Source organism: Chinchilla lanigera, unplaced genomic scaffold, assembly GCF_000276665.1.
Source record: "Chinchilla lanigera isolate Chin_1 unplaced genomic scaffold, ChiLan1.0 scaffold00004, whole genome shotgun sequence".
Taxonomy (NCBI): Eukaryota; Metazoa; Chordata; class Mammalia; order Rodentia; family Chinchillidae; genus Chinchilla; species Chinchilla lanigera.
The window spans coordinates 19,141,067-19,165,308 of NW_004955405.1; the positions used below are offsets into that span (position 1 = coordinate 19,141,067).

Below are 24,242 nucleotides of genomic sequence, written 5' to 3' on the forward strand. Positions count from 1 at the left end.
CTTTTTATATTAAAATTTTACTCTTCTGTTTCGGTCAGAAGAGGATTAGCCTTGTGTGTCTTCCCCATTAGCCCTTAAGTTTTCCCCTGTCTCCATCTAAAAACTGCTCTGCAACGTTTTCCAGAAAGCTGGAGATTTATGGATGGCCATCACATATAGCACAGCCCTTGATTTTGTTCTTAATAGCATTTCTCAGAGAACTATTGAGCCTACTACCTCTTCTTCTATGTTACACAAGTGGGCTACCTTTCAAGTCCAGCCAGTCTCGGAGCTTCTAAAATGAACCCGTATTTCAAGGTTAGTGTTTATTGCTGTCATTCTTGGTCTACAGCATTGGACAAAAAATACATTGCTGCGTAAGTGCTATGTTGTTTGTTTTGTATCTCACTCAAAACCTTTCCCCCTCTATTCTGTACTTTTCATTGACAAAATAAGTAGAATTTTAAGAACATTGTTCAATGCATTTTACATGGCCTGTTTTTCATACCAAATCATCTTGAACCGATGGCTCCATTTTTGCCTGTACACAAAGTAATTTGTCCTGTGTTTTAGCCTATCTTCCCAAGCTATATTCTACCCTTGTATTTTACACCACAGTGGCTCTCATAGGGATTTGTGAGCAACAGGTAAAGTACTCTAAAGGGAGGAGGGGCCATGTTCTCACCATCCTCTGCCCACCCTCCTCTAAGGAATTCTCTGGGATGTGTTCAGCCTTAGAAGTTATTTCCATGGAATGCTATAGCAGATGTAGGAAGTGAATCTTTCTGCTTCTCTAACACTAAGTAATCTTAGTATCAATATGAAAACCTCTCAATAAAGCAATCTTTACATGAGAACAACAGCTTATCAGAATTATCTACATCGAATTAAATTGAAATCTTATTTTAGATTATTCTTTCTCATTTATTGCTACAATAGGGTTTTTTGTATTCCATGAAGATTACTGTTTATTTTCTACCTCATATTTAAAAGTATTCTATTTAAAAAATGAATAGGACTAGCTTGGTTTTTAAAATTAATACCTTCTACAACAACTGGTGTTCTAGTAAATCTCAAAGTATTCACAGACAGATGCTGAGTGGAGCTCTTATAGAAAATCATGCATGCTATCACTGTACAATGGGGTTGATTTTATTAACACTGAGGATGTTATAATCCCTCTCTGCTTCATCAAAGCAATCAACATCTTGCTGGTAAATTTCCTTTTAATTTTTCCTAAAGTTTCTGCATATATTTCCTTTAATATTTTACTGAGCAGATATAAACCTAGACATGAAAGAGAGATGATTTTGGATAAAAATTGATAATGTAATAATCTCCAGTAATACAAAATGTCACAGAATTATCTATTCTAAAATCAAGAAACACTGAGAAATGTAACACAGACAACAGTATTTTATCATTTGTATGAGAGTAAAAGAATTGCAAGTAAATTTTTGTGCTTCTATTTCTCCTAATAACCTTTTATGTTACTGGTGTCAGTGACATCATATAAAGAAGTATAGCATCACAGTTTCTTAAAATCAAACACATTGTTAATGTTCATATTTTCTCCTCTATGAATTGATTATGGGAGGGAAGACTTTTTGTCTTCAGTAATTTCAACTCATTATTTTCTGTGAACAGTAGTAAAATCTTTGTTGAAAAATCCTCAAAAGCCTATCAGATTTGTTTTCAGGATTCCCAGTGTCATTGGCTTTATTTTTTTTTGAAATGTACATCTAATGTTACCCTGATTTGCTAGATAATGGAAAAAGATATTTCAATGAATTTTCTTGACTATAGTGTCATTTTCTCCCATTTCATTTCTTCAAATAGTTTTTCATTTGCCAATTTTAATTCATGTGGAATATTTAGCAGTCATGTATCTACTATTTTTCATCTACTAGTAAAATTTACAAATGTATTGATTTGAGAGTGATTTTTAAGTAGTCTGCATGGAAAGCACCTTCAAAATTCATCCTGTACCATGAATAATTGCCCCGTGTATTTGATTTTGTTTAGTTAATTTTGTTACCAATGTTAAAGGAGTTAGATCTAATCCGCACTTCTCTGGTTTCTCCCTAAGAATTTGTGGTATAACAGATCAAGTATCTTTCTAAAGACAAGATATGATGATGTCTATTCCATTTCCTTTACTCCCCCAAGATTTTTTTTTCCAGAGGAAAATAACAGAACCACTTAATCTTTACTTGAATTGTAATTTTAGGGATTAGTGTCATGACACAATACTTAAGTTTTATTGAAAAATGTAAATTAAAAGATAAAAGAAGTAATGTTTGGTACTATTACACATTTGGCTCATAAAATAAGAGATATCTATCTATCACCTATCTTTCTGTCTATCTATCTATCTATCTATCTATCTATCTATCTATCTATCTATCTACCTATCTACCTATCTAACATATGTACGTTTTATTTTTCTGCTAAACCGGGTATCTCTGCTATCCTCATAGTACATTTGTCTGTTGCATCATCTGGAATGAATCATTTCACTTATTTTCTGAAAACAGGGTTCAGTTACCTGATTGATGTAGGCATCAAACTGTTTTTTTCAGTTAAAGTTCTATATCATCAGTTCACATTAATTGGAAAAATGCCCATCTCCTCTGTGATTTATGTTATGTTATGCTGCAATACTGATAAAGGTTTTTTCTACATAGCAACCCCAAAATAGTGTTAAAGAAGATAGAACAGGAACTCTGGTATTTAAATACCTGTGTTATTTTCATAGGTAGCTAGTTTTCACCCTTGAACAATGTACATAATGAAATATAATGATAGATAAGCTCTGTGAACAAAGGGCTTTACCTGCCTTATTTTTCCTTCTGTTCTCAGGTGTCTAGAAGTAGGATGAGTGTTGAGACGGTTGAATGATGAATGAGTGCCTTGGTGATTTTGGGCTTCTAGTCTAGAACTTGTCCCATATCCTTCTAAGATCAAAGCTCTCTCATAAGATTAGAACACTTATGGGCAGATCAGCCTATACACATAAGCTGAGATGATTTCAGAAAAGCAGATTCAAAAAATTAGCAAGTTATAAATATATCCACGTTATATTTATCTCCAGTTGTGAGCCCAAGTTTTGCCAATACTGGAGACTAGAATCTTGACCACCAGGATAACTAATTTATTCACTTAATCACACACTACTCAAGAAATATTCAGAAATAATCATTTTCTTATATTAGTCATTTTATTTACTGGTCATTTCATGAAGACAAAGGAAAAAGCTCTTAACTTATTTGATACAAATTTTATAAATTAAATTTTACTACACAGCCAAGCATAATTATGTTCACTAATTATAAATAATATTTAAGGGAGTTGTAACATTATTTTCAGTTTCTTTTTTATTGTTTTAAAAATGAAGAAGGTCATTCTGTGTTCCTTTTAAGGCAGTGTGTCTGTCTTCTATCAGAAATTTGCTAAAACACTACCATTGTCAAATAGCTTAGGGTAGTTAATGTATTATGTTACCATATCCTGATTATAAGAGACAAACCTTTTATGTCATGTTTTCTTATTTTTGAACTTACATTTTAGAAATAGTCTCGATTCATTTGTTCTTTACAGTATCCTTTTGTAGTTACAAAACAAAATGGCATCCAAATTATATAGCTGTGGAATGTAAGGGTTGGAGGACTGTTCAAATCGACACAATAAACTCTAGACAAATCTAATCCAAACCCTGAAGCTTACACTTGGTCCATTACTTTAGGGGCACTGAGAGATTTCCTAAATGTCATTGTTGGGGACTAGAGCTTCTTTAAGTACTTGGTGCTTTATCTTAAACTAATTGTTAGTTTCTCCCTATTTTTCTTTACTACTGTAGAGTGAAGTCAACTGAAATTTGAAGCTCATATGGTTAATTTGAAAATTCAGCAGCAAGTCTTCATGTAATAAAAGATGACCTATTTAGATTTATAAACTGCATTTCTTTGCATTAGAAGTAATCAGCATATTAATTTTTGATATTTTATTAAAATTGTTGATGGCTTTAAGATTTCATCTGGGCTTTGATCATTTATAAACAGTTTTTCTGAGTAATTATTTTATTAATGACTTTGTTCTGACCAAATGTTATAGCATTTTGACTTTGGCAAATGATTCCATGCTATCATATTCTTTATTTATACTTTGAGAACGATACAGAAACTTAATTTTAAATATCTGGGTTTTTAGAGAACCTTCTAACATATTTAATTTTTAATAAATTATATTATTTTAGTCAGTTTTCTAGTGGAGTTGTTTACATATTTTAAGTCACAAACTAAGACCTTATGGAATATTTTTCATTTGAAGATGTATTTTTACATTTCTCTCCCTCTCTCTGTCTCCCCCTGTCTCTCACTTTTTAGTTCCAGGTGCAATATTTGATTTACAATTAGCAGAGGTGGAAGCCACAGAAATAACAATTACTTGGAAGAAACCCCGACAGCCAAATGGAATCATTAACCAGTATCGAGTGCAAGTGTCCCTTCCAGAGACAGGAGTAATTCTGGAAAACACTTTGCTTGTAGGAAAAGAAGAGGTATTGCACTTTCATTTCCAAAACTTCTGAATTCTTTTGCCTTGGTTCATGTCTCAATATCTTGGCAAATTGGCCAGTCTTCAACATAAAAATGTGACAAGCTTCTTAGTCACATTATGAAATAAATTTTGCCATGTTGGTAATCTAGCTACATTATATTTCGTTTTAGGACATATACTACTAGCTAAGTGCAGTTACTCTTTTTTAGGGCATGTAAAATGTTAATTGAGAATTAAGCAGGACTAAAGGTCTTCCTATATGTGATTCTGATTATGCTAATCCAGTTCATAAATTACTTGGCAACTCCTGTTATTATATAAATGCATCCTCAGAAGCTTGCTGTTTGGAATGGTTGGAGGGCACGGTAACTTTAGTAGCTGTTGGTAACAAATGAATAGGTCCTATTTGGTCACAGGAAGTTAAGTCTCAGAGTTATCTTATTTAAAAAAAGTATATTTGATTTAAAAAATCAAATATAAATCAAATCAAATTTAAATGAAAGAAATTTAATAGATTTAAAATAAGAGGGCAGAAATTTTTATTTGCATTTATCTATAGTGGGAACCAAGTTTTACCCCTCTGTTTGTGTTAGGAAGTATGGACAACAGTGATTTGGCTTTATCGTCTTCATTTACCTCACTTTGTCACCTGTTCACCTGTGAGGACCTGGTACGCTGCCAGGCTAGCCATAGCCAGATAATGGCTTCTACCTGGAGCACCGGAAGAATAAACATTACTTAAGACCAGTGCAGCAATCCCTGGGCCCTGGAGACTTAGATGATTATTCAGCAGCTGGCTTCTGTTGTTTTGGTTCAGAATTGGTCCCTGTGCTGTTATTTTTTCTCCACACACTACTAGTCCTGGGCTTCCTCTATGTCTGGCACTTACTTGAACATTGACTTTGCCACACACTCAGTGCACTCTGGCCACCTAGAACTTCTCACCCCAGGTTGCTCACCATCTCCATCCCAGCTTAAATTTCGGTTCCTTGGGGAGTGTTTCCCTCTGGTAAGGATGTTGAGGTTAGGCTTTCTTTGAAGCTATAATGGACAGTTCAGGCAAAGGGAAAGAGCTTTTCATTTGCTCATGCTGAGAAGGTCTTAGGTTGGGTACTTAGCTCACCTAGGACTAGGTGGCAGGGTTCTCACCTCTGCTAAAGACAGCTTTGGAGTGGCCTGCAGCAGCTGTTTTTTTCCGAAAGCCATGACATTTTAGAAAGGCTTATGATCTTCCTCTCTCAATCCTTTAGCACAGTAGAGACAACATGAGTTTGGAGCCATATAAATGAACATTTAAATCTTGATCTTGTTTCCTACGGGGCTGTAGACACAGGAGATGGAATGCTTAGGTTTAAATCAGGTTCTGCTATTACTCACGGTTTCATCCTGGGGGAAAGGCCTGCCCTCTCAGAACTTCACATTCCTTTGTTTTTAAAGGCAGAATTATTAATCCCTATAATAAAGGATTAATAGTGAACATTAATAGGCTAATGTGCATAAAGAGTTTAGACCTTTACCTGGCATGTAGTAAATGGTATGCTAATAATTATGACTATAGGATCATGAATTGTGACATTGGACCTTTCTCCCCTCTTAATGCTCTGTATTCGTTCCTTATCTTCTCTCAATAAAAGGCAATATTGTACTTTATTTCTGTGATGCCATCTTTTTTGTTAGATCGAATATTCTGATATTTCTGCTTCCTTACGTGATTTATGTCTGTGTCTGTCCTTCAGAAGGGTGACGTGGGAAGATGGACATGCAGAGGATTTCAGTCCAGGTGACCTTGAGTTCTTGACCTGCCTCTGCACGTCCCAGGCGTATGACCTTAGGCAGTTCAACTTTTAGAGAGCTGATGCTTTCATTTTTACAGTGGGGCTTAAAAGCTATCTCATAATGTTAGGAGTAACTGACAGAACAGATAAAACCTCTGGGATAATGTGTTTATCTACTATTCCTTTTCTTGACCTTGGTCAAGATTAAAGACTACTTCTGCCCATTCACTATTAATTAGATCTACTTTTTGTCTCTGGTACTTTTTAAATACTAGAAGTCTTTTTAGAAGTCACCACTGATCTCCTCCATTTCAAATGGTTAAATAGTTAAATGGTTAAATGGTTAAATAGCTTTAGCCATCTTTATGGTTAAAATATTTCTTCTCCAAAATATAGTCTATTTTCTTCTCTCAAACCACTCTCTCTGCCCCCCATTCTCCAGCTTTTTACCCTTTTCCATACCATTTTCTCTACGTTTATTCTGTGTGAATTTATACAATTTTGGCTTTAAACAATTAAAAGTGAAACTAGAAGAACTAGGCTTTTACTGCTTCTTATTTATGTGATTCTTGCCTGGCTTTCCACTCTGGTCTTTCTGACACTGTATTCCTAGTGGTTTCAGTTTGTGGGAAGCTTCTGCCAGGGATCATCACATGTAAACTCATTTCTTCTCATAAAACAAAATAAAATGAAATTTCTTCTTGGGATAAGAGAATGATGGGAATGAGGAGGAGGTAAGTTTGGGATAAGCAGAGGCTACGAATGCAGTGATCTTGTGACAGCGGCGGTGACCTGTGAAGACTTTACAGGTCACACTAGAACAAAGTCTGTTCAGGTAATTTATCATCTCGGTGTGCCAAGAATATGGTCAAAAGAGAGGCTGACTTAAACTTTAGAGTTACGGATGCCAAATTATAGACTTAGAGTTCCCTCATCTCTCTCACTTAGTATACTACAGATCTTTGGCCTGAAGATAATTGTGTAAAGAACAATTCAGATGGCTTTGACAGGGAGCTTTTATGACATCATCATGCATCTGATGTTTCTTTTTGGATAATTGAACCACTTTGTCATGAATGTTAGAAACCTGGGAGTCTTCTCTGGCTTAGGTTCTACTTAGCATCCTATAATGACTTAGCCTTGAGGCCAGTTATTTCTACCTACAAAGTGTGACTTTCATACATGTCTGTGCCCTTCCTGCGTTCCCAACCCCAGCTCCGGATTGCCATTTCTTGCCTGGACTTTTGTTGTTATCTCATCATGTTAGTTTTGCCATTGTTCTGTAAAAGCTGGCTACAGATTTAGCATTCTAACAATTCATATTTGTTACCTCACCGTTTCTGTGGGTCAAGAGTTTCAGGTGCAACTTAAATGAGTTCTCTACTTAGGGTCTCAGAAGGCTGCAGTCAAGGAACTGGCTAAGCTGTGAACTCAACTTGTCTGGAAGCTTGACTGGGCAAGAATGTACCTCTAGTCTTCTCAGGTTTTGGCAGATTTAAATTCTTTTTGGTTATAGAACTGAGAGTCCTGGCTTCTTGCTGGCTCTTGGATGTTAACTACATTTAGCTCCTAGAGCCCTCCTCCCCCACCTCCATAAATTCTTATCACTTGGGCTTTCTCAGCAGGACCATCTACTTCTTCAAATCAGCAAGGGAGACCCATATCACGTGTTATGGTAGTGACATCCCATCACCTTTGGCACATGTAAGTCACAGGTCCCACCTAACTTAAGGGGAGGAGATAATAAAAAGCATGAACAACAAGAGGTGTGATGGGTGCCCACTGGAGAGGCTATCCACCATACTGCCCCAGCCCACTGTCTTAGGATCCACACACACAACATAATAATCCTTCCAGACTTTGGTACATTATTCACATTATGCAGGTAACAAAAGAAGAATTGAGAATGCATAAGGAAAGTGTGTATGCATCTATTTAAGTAGTCTAACACCTGACTTTTATAGAAGAGCATCATTAGATCCTAAAATTAGTAAGTCTTAACAGAGAGTATAAGTATGTAATGTAATGATGTTTTAGTAGAAAATATCAAAAGAACCGAAAGTATAAATGGTGAAAGGTGTTGCTCTTCAGAAGTAAGTCAGGATAGTGAAGGGATAGACAGGGTTTTTTATTTCCATAATGAACACTTCAATGTTCTGTCTTTTCTGTAGGCATAAGCATATATTATTGTAAGGAAACATAAAAAGGATGAGAATGTAATCGTCCTATGATAATCTTGATTTAGTCTCAATGACCTTGTTAAAGTTTTTGAATTATTTCTCATATTATTTGTTTCTTAATGAATATAGTTGCTTAAAGAAGCTAAAATATATCTAGTTTTACTTTTGGTATTTACATAAATATTTGAAAAATATTTTAGAAAACTGAATCTTAGGGTTGGAAGATTTTTATTTCAACTTTCCAAATTATAAGGATCTCATTCATAAAATCGCTAATAACAATTGGAAATCTAGCCCCTGCTAAAATATCTGATCAACTCTGGTTGTAGAATATTTATTACTGAACATATAGTACTTCTCCTATAAACTTTAATGCATTCTTTTTTTTTTTTTTTTTTTGGTTTTTCTCCGGTACCGGGAACTGAACTCACGACTTTGCACTTGCCAGGCAGGCGCTTTTGCCGCTGAGCTAAATCCCCAGCCCCCTTTAATGCATTCTTTATGGTCCCACATCATCTATTTAATAAGTAACTATGAAGTTTCATGTACTCTGTTGAGTCCAGAAAATACACAGGTGAATCTACCTTGTTCTTTAACTGCTTTGAACTGAAATATTTGCCAACTAATGTTTTCCAGTTAGGCCTGACTCTCTTGTCTCTATACCCACATTGTAGAGTATAGGATCTGTAAGTGTGAAATTTGGAACCAGGAAAATGAGTTCCAACCTGACCTCTGCTATCACTACTAGTTTTTTTGAGCTTGAACACACTTTAGGTGTAATGAAGTGAGATACTCGGGCAAGTGTTTAGCATTCTATTTGACACATAGTGGTTTAAAATGTTGGTCTTTGTAGCAGTAATGGTATATACTGATTTGATGCTGATCTTTGAAGACAAAGGGCATAGTTTCCTGCAGGCTTCCTGTCCTCAGTTTTTATTACTTATGATCTTCAGTTTCTCTTTAGCATGAATACTCTGAAATGTGTATTTCCTAGTTTGTCAGTGATCTTCTCAACTGAACATGATATTCTGTGTGGAGTTTGACTAGAATCAAATTTAGCAGAGTTATTTTCTCTTTTGGTATAAAATTTAGCCTTCTATTGAAATAATCAGAAATTAAAATTAATTTCTTTGGGTGATTCACTCCACTGAGACTAAAGTCTGAGAACCCTTAAAGCTATTTCTCCATGAACTGACATATAGTTAATTTCACAAGTGGATAACAATCTACGCTTGTTCCTCTGTTAGAAGCTTAAGACATTTTTCTCTAGTAGACACCATCTTATTGTTTAGTATTACAAACTTTTGAGATTAGCACCAATACATCTTTTTATCCTACGTATGCAAAGTTTGTCCCTGCTGAATCTAAGAAGAAGACAGCTAAGTGGTTGGCCAGTACAAAGCTGAAGACAGAACTTGAGAGTAGTTCAGGAAGACTGTGAGATTAATTTGTTTTATCAGGCATAAATGGGTGATAGAATCTAGGATCTGTTCACCTGGATAATCTGTAGAATGACACAGTATCCATTAGGATGTTTCCATACCTATGATGATGTTGAACTTTCTATCACTTCTTGATAAATGCAAAAATTACATTAAAATATAATATTTCTGAAGAATAAGTAAACATTTAACTAATGCAACTCAGTAGAACTCCAAGGGGTATAAATTGATAGCTGTAATTTTTTTTTAGAAAAAATAAAATCATGCTTGTTATAATGAGGATTATGACATGTAAGATCAAGTTAGTTTATTCAGGTGGGTTGGGAATTTAACTCTGATGACGAAGAATTCTTTCAAATAAATTCCAAAGATTCTTGGGTAGCATATGGAAGGCCTTTCATGTGATGAACTACGGCATTTCCCAACCCAGTGGTTCTCAAACGAGGGGCAACGTTGCTGTCCAGGAGATGAAGAGTAACCTATGGAAACATTTTCAGTGTCACTACTGGGAGGATGCTACCATCGATAAAGACCAGGGATACTGGTAAAACAGCCTATAATGCACAGAACTGCTAACTATACCACAATTATCTATTACAGGATGTTAATGGTGCTGAGGTTGAGATATTTGCAGTTGAAGTGTGCATAAGTTTAAAGTGTTCCAAGGATTTTCCCCACTTCTATTTCCCTCATTTCCACCTCTGTTTCTTTCTTCTCTTCCTATTACCCTCTTAATTCTTTCTAATTAATTCCAGTTCTAATTCTTTCCAGTCATTTTTGCTCTCAAAATTATTAGTTTTTTCCCTTTTGAAAAACATAACATTTATTGCAATGTCTTTTGGAGTCAAAATATGAGAAGTATTCACAACATAGCACGCTTAATGATAATTAGCAACATTCTTGGTTGTTACCAAACTAATGTTAAAAACTACTGCCTTAGTTATGGAGGATCTTTACAGTCAAGAGTAGAATTTGGGAGTGATTCACAGTATTCACATCCACACTTGTATGAAGGTGGCACTTCGTCAATAAAGATGCTTAACTTTTTAACTGGTGGAATGCTATGGTTTACCTCTCAATAATTTATCTAACATGGAGTGGAAAATATTGAGAGATTTAATGCAAAATCATAGTTCAAGGGGAAATTCTTTGCACTATTTCACTGTCTCATCTATGGTGCTTTGTACACAGATTCTCAAAGGGTGACTGATTGATAGTAGTAACAGCTGTGTGGCTCAGGCATAAACTATTGACCGGAATACCAGAGCATCTCTGAATTATGTGTTTGGGATTCATGCTCTCCCTGCGTTCCCTGTGGAGGTAGAGCTCAAGTGGGCTGTTGGAACATAGAAGATTCTTTCTGGCCTTGTCCATTATGATATTCTTATCCAGGGTTCTTTATCATAACCTTTTTAGAGTAAATGTCATGTTGTTCCCCTACTTTCCCCATAATACTTTCCTTGCTAAGGGTGTAAGATGATTTAGATTCCTTTGTTCGATATCTTTTGAAGGACTGGGGATTTGCTTGAATAATTTCTCCATGCTTTTATCTTTCAGAAAAGTTAACATTTAAGTAATGTGCCTTGTTGATATTCAAATTAACTAAATTTCCCTGAAATTAGTCACCCTTTCTGAGATTTTTTTCCTGAGCATCCACTTTTTCTTTAAATTGATAATTACTTGGACGTTAATGAGGAATAGAAAATTTGTTTTTGGCTTTAGGCATGAAGATAGCCCCAAAATATGTAAGATAATCAAAAGATAGGTACCAACACTTATAGAAACTTAAACCTATGTTATAAATTAATTATAAACATCATAGATACAAGAGAATTGAATTCATAAGGAATACAATACATTCTTTGAGAGGGGGTTTTGGACATGAGTTTTGAAACGTAACTTGAAAAGGAATTGACAAAAAGAGTGTAACAAATCATACATCTCTGCTGCATATCCATAATCTGCTCCTGATTTTTCACTTTAATATCTGCCAGTTTGGTGAACTTGGTGTGTATGAATACATGGTGGATCTAGGAACAACTGCAGATACAGACAATATTTCATAGAACTAGAATCTTGGATAGGTGTGCCAGGAACCCTGTTTGAAAACTCTTACTTTGCAGCTCTACCCTTGTCTATACTTGATTAATCATTAATTTCTGTCATTGACATATAACAAACAGCCATGAAGGCTATTTATACCTGTTGTTCAAATGAAGATACTTAGGTAAAGAAACAAGACACATTTTAATAAGTCAGTATTCCTAGAGTAGGGACCATTTCAGGGATGAAAGGCTGAAATATTTCCATCATGAAACCCTTGGAGAAAGGTGTCTATTCCTATTATAAAGAAACTAAAGTCAGAAATAAATGTTTGCCTTTTCCCAAAATAAAATACTGGTCTCATAAGAAATAGAGTGATCACAATGTTATAGTGATGTAGGGTTCCAGTAACTTATGAATGAAATATTGGGGTATAAGGAAGAGAGTAATCGTGGAAAAAATATTATCATTTAAAAATGTAATTCTGAAGTTGTAAGCTTTTAAACCAATAATAACTGTGAGCTTTTAGTCTTTACAATATCTATTTCTAATTACAGTATATAAACAACCCCATATCTCCAGAAATGATGGACATAGTGGATCCAATGATAGGAATTTATGAGGGTTCAGCGGAGATGTCCTCTGACTTGCACTCACTGGCTTCATTTATGTATAGCAGCCATCCACATAGTAATTTTCCTGCACAGAATAAAGCTGAAGACCAGAGTTCACCAGCTGGTAGGTGAATTTTTAATTCTCTATGAAGTGCATTTAAGCCACCAGTACTCACTAGCAGAGATATGAACCTTAACCTGGAGTTCAACTGTATTATTAATAGCCCATGGGCTGGAGTTAGATTTTTTTTAACTGTTGGATAACCTCATGTAGCAAATGGAAATGCCACACAGGCAGGAGCTGGCCCCTCCTAACCCATTTGACCTTCTTCTTAGAGAAAGTAGCACCCTAGAGCCTCTGGCCAAGCTGCATAGACAATCAGTTATTACAGTTGCCAAAGCAGGTGTGATGGGAAGGGATTAACATATCTTCAAATCATTTACAGGCCTCACACTCTCTGTGGCTTTTGACAAATAGGTTTTCAAATGTCACTAAAGGTAAATAGGTCAGAAAGTTACAACTCTGGTGCACGGGGTGATAAACAGGTGTAGGTGACCCTAGCGATGTGGTGATGTCATTAGTCTGTACACTTGCTCTTCAGGGTCAGTGGATCTTACTGTTTTTAAAAGAAGAGTGTCATATTTATGGCAAATTAAAAATATTTGGTTAGATGACATGGATCTTTATTTTCTCTTTGGATTTTATAACATGTTTTGTGTGAAGACTATATTATTTCAGTGTATTTTCTCTGATTTAATATTTGTTCCATTTCAAATTAAAAAGTGTTACATTATTCTACTTGTGGATGAATGAACAAAATACCACATTTTATTTAATATGGATTTATTCATTTATTCAGTTTTCTTGTGCAAAGTAGACTAAGGGCAATATTAAAACTTGAGAGATTCATGATTTCTAGCATAGAAGTTTTCTTAAACATTTCAAGTTTGTACTAATTGTTAGAGCTTTGGAAGCACAAGTTCTAAGTAAAATTAAAGTTTAGCATTAGAAGTCCTTGTTCAGACATATTTATGTGTCATATATCCAAGAATGTTTGCTTTGAAGAATTACTGGAATTGGTGAACTGGTGAATTTTGAGTCCAAATAAAACTCTCATGTCTTCAACTCTCTTATTAAAATTTAGTATCAATTAACAATATTACAATTTTATATTATTAGCTAGCCTTTATTGTCAGAAAAATTCCTAGCCAGTCTCCCTTTGAAAGTAATATTTTCTTAAAATACTGGTGTCATCACAAACAAATCTATACTATGAGCACAAAATGTTCACAGATGTTATTGGTGGTACATACAGAATCATCTCTTTATTTAGTACTCTTATACATTCATTTTTGTCATACAAGAGTGCATAAGGAGATTAATGAATAACATGCTATTAGTTTTCATGGAGCAAAAATAATTTTGATTGTGAAACTAAATACTTTTTTTCTCACTCATTTCAAACAGTGAACTCAAGGAATCAGTATATCACTGACATTGCCGCTGAACAGCTGTCTTATGTTATCAGGCAACTTGTACCTTTCACTGAGCACATGATTAGTGTATCTGCTTTCACCATCATGGGAGAGGGACCACCAACGGTTCTCAATGTCAGGACACGTGAGCAAGGTACGAATGCATTTCTTTTAAAGGAATTACCTGTAAATATTGCTTTTGCATGCTGTGATAGTTTTCCTTTTTATTAATATTAATTGTTAATTCTTCTTTTCAAGTGCCAAGCTCCATTCAAATTATAAACTATAAAAATATTAGTTCTTCATCTGTTTTGTTATATTGGGATCCTCCAGAATATCCCAATGGAAAAATAACTCATTATACAATTTATGCAATGGAACTGGATACAAACAGAGCGTTCCAGATGACTACTATAGATAACAGCTTTCTCATAACAGGTAGAACAAAATAATTGCATCTTTTCGCATTCCTATTCCAATGGAAAATATTCATCTCTCCATAAGTTAAACATTTCAGAACATATGCTGTATCATTCTTATTTCTTTGTAGGTTTCCATGGATGGCTTTAAAAATACTTGGAGAAATAGCTGATTAAATGTGTTTTTTTTTAGCTAAATTTATCCACAAAGAAGTAGAAAGCATCTGATCATAAGTTTCACAGAAATTTATCTAATCCAGGAAGTATTATATCCCATACATTGAAATAACTCACTTTGAAGAATTGTATAAATGAATGTGAAATCAGCTGAAGTACTTCAGCGGACATCATTTTTGTGCCAAATCAACTGTTGACATGTGCCAAAAATTAGATTTCAGCTTGAGATAGTTACCTGTATATTGTAGGAAACAACTCTAACATCATATACTTGGAAAGGCCTTTAAGCTTCTCATTCATGGAATTCATGGAGTGTGGGATCACATGAACACTGTTTTAGATAGCCAGTTCCTCCTATATTAATTGACACCAACCCAAGAATTTTAGTTTAACACTTTAAACAAATTTCCTGTTGTCTTTTTTAGGATTAAAAAAGTACACAAAATACAAAATGAGAGTAGCTGCCTCAACCCTTGTTGGAGAGAGTTCTTTGTCTGAAGCAAATGACATCTATGTGACAACTCCAGAAGATGGTAAGAATACCAGGTGCTGCACTTTTAATGTAAAAAGCGAGAAAAGAAAGCAATGTATATACCCCAAGCTTTTTGTCTCTAACTCAAGCACCTTTAATGTCTGAGGCAATTAGCATGAAAATATACTTAAAGTTGATTTCCTTCCCTTAGAGCCAGAATCATCACCTCAAGATGTTGAAATAATTGATGTTTCATCAAGTGAAGTAAGGTTGCAGTGGTTACCACCTCAAAAACCCAATGGAATTATTGTTGCTTATGAAGTACTCTATGAAAATATTGATACTTTGTTTAAGAAGAACACCTCAACAACGAACATAATTTTAAGGGACTTAAAACCCTACACGATCTATAACATTTCTGTCAGGTCATATACCAGGTTTGGTCATGGCAATCAGTCATCTGCATTACTCTCCATAAGGACTTCTGAGACTGGTACGTGGCTTATTTTTGTTGTCTAGTAATATGTAATGACAATTGCCATACTGTTTTTATTTTTATAACCTAAGAATTAGCACTGCTCTTTTTGTGTAATCCAGAAATTTCTTTGCTTTTTCTGGCAAAAAAGGCTTAGCTGTGAAAAAATGTTAATGTTATTTTATACTTTTAAAGAACTCCAAATAAAAATTGGTGAATTTTTCAAATGAAAGAGCTTGACCACAAAGAATCTTTCAATGTACCTGTAAATTTGGGGTAGAAAAAGCGCTCACTTTTAATTTAGGCAAAAACAGAGATACACTCTCTCAAATATATTCTTACACTTTAGTGAGGAATTCATATAGATAGCAACATAGATAAAAACCTGACATGGCACCTCTGGGAAGTCTTTGTGGAGGAGGAAGCATTCAGCCTAGATCATAATGAAACAGGGCAGAGGGAAGGAGGACTTTATGGAGGTTGTTGGATGCATCGAGAAGACACACTTCATCCTTCAGAAATAATGTAAGAAGAAATATTTCTATTTCAGTTTTAATTATGTGAGAACAAATATCACAAGATAAAGTATTTTTGTCAGATAATCTTGGTTTATTGTTCTTATTGGAATTATCATCATACATGGAGGCAGTACTATTAGGACAATTCCACAATGTATGCAGAGAATTAGGAACTAAATGTACAGTTGTTCATCTATATATCTAAGAGAATAAATGTTTATTTACTAGCATCTCATTGAAGTAATTAAATTGCAGTTTTTGTAGGCCATAAGTGGCCAAATATTAGTAATTCCATATGATTTATCCAGGTCAGATATATGAAGCTTTGTGCTTGACCACAAGGATCTAGAAATGTAGGAATGTACCCTTTGAGTGAAAGTACTCACTTGAGATTCTGCAAGGAGTTGATGCTAAAGTGCCCACTGATGATGGCAGGGATTATAATTGCAAGAAAGGGATAAAAAGAGCATTTTATATCTTCAACAGCTGGTATAGCCCTTAAATTAAACTTAACTGCTATTAAACTATACATTGGTAGGCATTATTACTTTTGTAGATATTATACCCAAAATAGGCATTTTTGAGGAAACTATCTGTTCTTTACTGATCCAGTTTCATTTTGTAATGCATCAAGGAAAGAAAAAAAAGCATATTTTAAATATTTGTTAAATGCCATCGGCTCTGCTATTGGGTTTCATAAAAGTAGTTTTTTTAGTTCTAAAATATCTTCCTCTCATGAAAATCTAAGATCTAAGGAGTTCATTTTTTCAACAAATATTTACAATAAGCCAGGGCCTACCAGGTATATAGTGTAGAAAAAAATGAATTTTTTGCCTTTCTGAAGTTTCTCATAACTGTTGAGTGTTTAACTGCTTACTGCCCCCTAGCTGGTAAGTGAGGAAACTAGAACTGGAACTCAACCCCCCCTGACTGTAAAACCCATTTCCCTTCTATGCATGTGCTGTCTTAGAAGCCATCAGTGAAGCTGGTAAATTATAAAATATATTTAAAATCTTTCTGCCATTTTGGGCTTTTCATAGCATGAAGGAAGGAAAAGTAACAACTCTCAATCAAGCCATTACGATATTAAAGAATCATCAAATTCACGAATCCTTATTAAATAATTGCTGTTTACATGGTCACAACATCAAGAACACCTTATTTTAATGATGAATTATGGAATAATTTTATTTACTGATTATAATACATGTATATAATCTCTTAGCATTGAGAAGTAAATTTAATTTGTTCCATTGTTTGTATGAACTGAATTCTAAGGCAAGAGTAATGAACCTTATGTAAATATCAGAATTTAATTTGAGATTTAATTTAAAATGACCATTTTAGCTCTGAAAAATATCTTAAGCATAGAATTGTTAATAGGCATGGAGACCTAGAATCATTTGAGTAAAATGACTCATAAATCATAGTAGAGGAGAAGCTCAGGTGGAGTTTGATGGTTGGTCTCCCGAGTCCCATTTCAGGGCTCATTTAATAGGTTCCTGATCCAGCTAGGAAAATAATGAGGACAGGAAAACAGCGTATCCCAGGACCCTTCAGAAGACCTATTTAGGCAGGGTATGTTGATATGGCTTGACATAGAAACTTCTAAGAAACCAAGCAGGCTAATGCCAGAATGTTTTGTTCAATGCCCACCTTCCTAACTTTTGACTCCTACTTCTAACTTGATGGGGTGGTCTGAAGGTCAGTGCAATCTCCATGTGTATGGAGTGGGGAACAATGGACTCTCTATCAGTGACTTTTCCTACATCCTAGTTTTAAATATTGATCCACCAGCTTTAGCTACTTTGACATAAGAAGCGACAGTTATGTAGATTCTCATGATTCTGTTTGAAGCAGAATGTGCTCAAGGACAACTGTATATCTGTGCCTCAAGTTTAGTCATCTTATTAAATATAATGCATACACCTTCTCATAAAAAATGAGGGCCCACTCTTCAAAAATGTTTCATGAGAAATCAGCAACGTCCTAATGCCGCTAATTACAAATAGGAGTCAATTGTTTGTTCAAATCCTGTCTTGTTTAGAGAACCAGGGTTTACTAGTGCTTAGAAATTGAAAACACTGTATGTTCAAACAGGAAAGATCAATACAAGATTGATTTTTTAATGTACGTGTTTACATGTGTATCTGTGTGTTTGTTTAAATGATACACTGTATGGTTTACAAATTTGGGATTCATTTGTATTTTCTTATGCTTACTGTAGAATAATCAGAAAATAACTTTAAGAACTTTCCATAAAAATTACTTTTTTAATGATCTGCACATAATCCCTTTTCTTTTAAAGCCATAACATTACTTCCTTACAATAAATCTTTAATCAAATACCTTGAATATTTCTGAATTGGAGCAACAACCAGTAGTAAATCATGATGTGGGTGTTGTCCAACATTTTGAGTAGAACTCTATAAATTTATTTGTACCAATGAACATTTAAAATTTTCTGTACAGCTTGCTTTGGCAGCACATATACTAAAATTGGAATGATACAGAGAAGATTAGCATGGCCCCTGAGCAAAGATGACATGCAAATTTGTGAAGCATTCCATATTTTTAAATTAAAAAAATTTTCTGAGCATATATTTCATATATATATATATATATATATATATATATATATAAAATCTTTGGCATCATTAGAGTAAATTCCTTCTTTTAAAATCATCACCAATCAAATTATCCTTTATTTTTAGATTTTAAGAAGAGTCAGCTTATTTCCACTGACTACAATCATTGTTCTTCATTCATTAGTTATCTACTTTACAACATACTACTACAATTGGAAACACTCTTTATTCCCATTGGGAAAATTCTAAGTGTGTTTTCACTCTCCTGAATCAATGAGTCATCAAGCCTGTTTTGCTTATCTGCCTGTCGATCCAGTGTTGGTTATCCCCTAAGAAATATGTGAATAAAATGTGAAGGTACCATTCTGAGTTAAGTAATACATATTTATTCTGAATACTGGTGATATACATGCAACTCCAAATGGACAAATTAATAAATTCAGCAAGAGATTTTTTAAAATCAGCAGTTACAATTGTAAATTTTAACCATAGCACTTCAATTTCTTTTTTATTCCAACTAGAGATTTGCAACCCAATAATCTTTTATTTTCTTAAATGTGAGTTTCTCCCATGTTTTTAAGATATTTTATGCCATTTAACATACTTATTCACTGAACAGAATTTTATAGATCTTTGTCCTTAGGAATGCAGATATAGCGGTAAACAAGACCAAATCCCTACCTTCTTTTATCTTAACATGGTAGGAGTGTCATAGAAAAGAAACCAGTATACAAATTTGTGACTTGGGTAGTGATAAATTATTAGAAGAAATGGAGAAAAAAATTGTCAGGGAAAAAAAGAGGGAATGTTATAGTGAGTGTGTTATTTGAGATGCTGACAGACAAAAGGCCTCAACAAGGAAGTTAGATTTCCCCAGAGAGATAGTATGTAGAATTAAATTGGAGCAAAATGAGGAAGCAGAATATTCCAGAAGGAGAAATAACAATTGCCATGTTCTGGAAAAGGGAAGAAATTTTATGTGGTTGAGAAAAAGCACAGCATTTCTTTCATTCAAGTGGCGTGAGTTATTCATAGGGAATTAGTAGATAGGGGTGGAAATAAACAGACTGATCCTACAAATTTTGGGGTGACTTTCCATGTTTTGAGTTTAGTAGAAATAGGAAGTTATTGGAGAATTATGAAACAAGAACATGATATCACTTAAAAATTTGAGAAAGTTTCTGTTGAATGTGTTGATGTGAGAACAGAGAAGAATCAAGATTACTGAACTTTTGGTCTGAGTATTTACTTTAATCATGATGGTAAAGTCCAGAGAAGAGGGCAGGTTAGAGAAAATTCAGGAATTCTTTTTGAGCATGTTCAAGGTACCCAAGTGCCTCTTGTGAAGTCATTTGGGCTAATAAGTTTGAATTTCTTTTTTTTTTTTTTTTTTTGGTTTTTCTCCGGGAACCGAACTCACGACCTTGTGCTTGCCAGGCAGGCGCTTTGCCACTGAGCTAAATCCCCAGCCCCTAATAAGTTTGAATTTCAAGGAATACTTCACTTGAGGCTCCACCAGATCTCTGGTACAGCATTTGAAGTAAAAAAATGAGGTAAAATCACTGAAGTATGAGTGCAGAAATAGAAGATAAGAAGCATGTAACTATATCCTGAGCAATGTGGTGCATAGACACTGGGAAATCAAGGAATAGCAAATGAGGGAATAAGTAGAATTCAGCAGTGAAGTAGGAAAAAATCTCAGAAGACCATGCCTTGGAATCCAAATAAATACATATTTCTATTTAAAAGTAATCTATTTCTCATGTCACATATTGCTGATGAGTGCAGAAAAATGGGCACATATTTCGTGGTGTTTTGCTAAGATGGAGGTCATTGATGACTTCAGAGGAGTAGGTTCCTTAGCAAAAATGGGGGAAATAATTAATTGAAGTGTGATTAAGAGAGAATGAGAAGTAAGAACACATAGAAAATGAGTAAAGTTTTGAGGAATTTTGACATTAACTGAAAGATAAAATGGAGCAATAGCTGAAGGGGCTAGTAAATTTAAACAAGACACTTCATTTTTACCAAAATATATGTCACAATGTGTGTGTTCACATGAACATCTGAATACTTTGAAGTGTAAAGTCCTGGAATAGGTTGTGGGAATGGCATCAAGTACAGAAGTGGTATTTAGGCTTTGGGCAACATCAATAAAGCAAAACAGTGAAAGGAAAATTTGTGGTCAGAACACGATGTACTTTTCTGATTGTTTTTATTTTCTTAATGAAATGAGAAGCAAGTTTCTCAACTCCACTTAAGAAATGGGTTGTATAATTTAGGTTTGAGGAGAGTGATGATTGTGCAAACACACGAAAGAATGGCAGACAGTTAACTACACACACAAACACACACAGACACACAGGGGCAATAACAATGATCCATTTGAGATTTGATGTTATAAATGTAACTGAGGCCATTCCATATGAAATGGTGGTTTATGCAGCTGTGATAAGGTATGGAGACTGTACAGAGTATAGTTTCACCTAAATTGAGCTTTAGAGGTTATCCATTTCTGATACATATGTTTTTTAAAATGGCCTTAATCAGGAAAGTGAGATAGAACCAGAAGTGGAAGTTGCTCAAAAGTGATTGTAGTGAGTCTGGGCTCAGAGCAGAGTACACAGGGAAATGAGGACATAGGGACATCTATGACATAGGTGGTGGAAATTTGATGAGGGTTAAAGAATTTGTGGATTGGGAATGTATCAGTAAGCTGTGAAGGTAAGAGGTGGTACCCAGTGTAGGAAAAACTGGCAGTCTGAGGTAATTACAAGGTCTCAAGTGCTGCCATGAAAGCCAGTGATTAAGATAAAGTAGAGAAAAGTCTATTGGAATTATGGAGATCAAAAAATACAGAGTCCAAAGAATTTGATAGATAATTTGAATAGATGTTGACAGATCTATGAGTGATAAAGTGAGTCATCTGGGTGATAAAATCTTTTGAGATGTTGGTATAAGTGGGACAATATCACTGTCAGGAAAGTGACATAGTGATTTAAATGACGTCACTTAAGAAAGTATCTTAGTGATGTCTAATGCAATGTGACTACAAAGGTTCATGTTCTTCAGGGAGAAGGCAGGTGAAAAGATCTAAACATGAGAAAAAGGAGTAATAAGTACAACTACCCAGTACTCAGGCTCTGTGGTTATAGGGATTATGGGAGAAAAATAATCTGGTACCAAAGAGGGCTTAAATGGCATGTTCTCAGCAGATTCAACATTTAATTACAGTCAGAAGATTAAGAAATGATTCAGGATAATTGATGAGGATTTTTCTCAGTATAATGGATTGGGTTGGGATGACACTAGAGATTTAGGAAGTTTGGGAAGTGACGGTAGGATTATGTTGCTACACGTTGTTATATCAGACTATGTACTAAATTATAATTTTCCGCAAAGGTTTAGAAGTCTTTACCTCTTATGTAAGTTTTTCCTATTGTCTGCCTTAAATGTAATATACCCTGCAACTGGCAGTAATTGATAGGACACTCAAAGCTTCTAGATTTTACTACTTTACCACATTTCTAAGTAGTATTTTTATACCCAATATAGTTAGAACACTAATAATAAAAGGTTAAATTACTTTTAAAAGAAAGGAGTCTTATAAAAAGATTCTAAAATGACAATAAATTTTACTTCTTTAATTTATATTGTTTAACCCCTTCCCCAAATAATTCTTATCATTATTATTCTATACAGACAATTTTTTTTTTTTTTTTTGGTTTTTCTCTGGTACCGGGAACCGAGCTCATGATCTTGTGCTTGCCAGGCAGGCGCTTTGCCGCTGAGCTAAATCCCCAGCCCCTTATACAGACAATTTTTAAGGCATTACCTTTGCTTCTGTTGTCTTTCATCCCTGGTAAAAATTTTTCTTTTAAAAAAATGGGCCTAAATAACATTCTCATTTATTAAGGGCATTTTGGTGTTGCTCTCAGGTTTTGAATGAATGTTTTCATTTTGCCCTTACTCATTTTCTTGTTATAGAATTCTAGTTATTTTTCAATAGACATTGTCAGTGTAATTATTGCTCCTATTTAAATGCTCTGTCTTTCTGGTGTTGCTAAGATCTCTTTGTTAGTATATTTTATTTTAACAATTATGTGTTTTAATCTGATTTTTAAAAATTCCTATTTGGGGTTTATTGATGTTCTTTAATCTGAAGTCTGATATATTACAAAACTTCTAAAAATCACAGCCATTATTTTTTCAAATATTTTTCTTTTCATCATTCTATTATTTTAGGTCCCCTTGGTATGTTGCCTGTGTCTCCAAACTGCCATTTTATATTCTATCCATAAGTGTTTCTTGAGCTGCATTCTTGATAATTTCTTTGGTAGTATTGTCCTTGTACGCAAATTTCTCTGCATCCCTGTCTGATCTTCTTAATACTTAAAGATAATTTTTATTTCAGTTATTTTGTCCTTTGGCTTTAGAAAGCTTGTCTGGTTCTATTGCAGACTTGCTTGGTTATTTATGCTATGTATGATTATTTACCAAAGTCTTTACTCATATTTTTAAAAATGTGTTTGATATGATAAATACTATGGGTTTTTTAACTTTGTGTTTTTATTATTTGATAATTTCAGTATCTGAAGGCTTTAGACCTCTGATTGGTGTGTGTGTGTGTGTGTGTGTGTGTGTGTGTGTGTGTGTTACTAACTTTTCTTTGCTGGCTTTCACAATTGGTATCCAGTCTGTTTATGTGTTTAGTGATTTTTCTTAGTGGGCCCATATTTCTGTGAGAAAGTTTTGTGGTTTGTGTTGAAGTTAAATTTCTCCAGGGAGGCTTTATACTTATTTCATATAATTGTTTAGGAGTGAGAGCGACTCTGGACTTCATTTTCATTTTCATTTGAATTTTGAAGCATGGACTCTTTCTGGTGATCTGTACAGGCATCCACAGAATTAGGCCACTTATGCTCTTGAGAATAGGCTTGTAATTCTAAAACAGTGTATTTTTTTCTTTACTTTATTGCTATCCTAGTGTTCTTCCCTTCTACATTTTGGTTTATTTTTATTCCCAGTCACTAAGAATAAATGCCTCAGATTGCCCAAGTCCAGCAGTTATCACTCACATGAATTCTGTGGCATCCCTGAAAGGGGCCAATGTGTTGCACAGACTCATTCAGTATAATGTCCTCGTGGTAGTTTCAGTCTTTGAGATTGTAACTCTTTATATAGGGGTGTTCTTATCTTTCAACTGCCCAAGTCTTTATATTCTTTTCTGGCCTTCTGTACATATGTTAATAGAGAAAAATGCAGGTCAGGATTAATAAGTACTCCCAAAGACAAAATTGGCTTTCCGACTGGCTTCTTTCTCAGGATTCCTGTTTTTACTGTGTTTTTCCTTTTACTTTGTTTTCCATTTTTCACTTCATTTCTGGCCACCACTGATTTCTAATTTTCTTGTGAACTCTGCAATTTCTTTTGGAAAATTTATTTAGTTTTAGAAAGTTTACTTATTTTAAATATGACACTCATTCAGCTAAGATATCTTTTCCAGGATTTTGCATTATTAGCATCC

At 34.5% G+C, this 24,242-nt stretch overlaps 1 protein-coding gene across 2 annotated transcripts in view; it reads left to right on the top strand.

Moving 5' to 3' along the window:
- Window positions 1-24,242, top strand: part of Ptprq (protein tyrosine phosphatase, receptor type, Q) — a 194,715-nt gene that overhangs the window by 17,162 nt on the left and 153,311 nt on the right. For both annotated transcript variants that reach the window (XM_005374365.2, XM_013517925.1), the window contains exons 9-14: window positions 4,365-4,537; window positions 12,534-12,714; window positions 14,059-14,220; window positions 14,325-14,504; window positions 15,088-15,195; window positions 15,346-15,627. In XM_005374365.2, coding sequence (XP_005374422.1) covers window positions 4,365-4,537; window positions 12,534-12,714; window positions 14,059-14,220; window positions 14,325-14,504; window positions 15,088-15,195; window positions 15,346-15,627 — 1,086 coding nt within the window. The remainder of the gene's footprint in view (window positions 1-4,364; window positions 4,538-12,533; window positions 12,715-14,058; window positions 14,221-14,324; window positions 14,505-15,087; window positions 15,196-15,345; window positions 15,628-24,242) is intronic.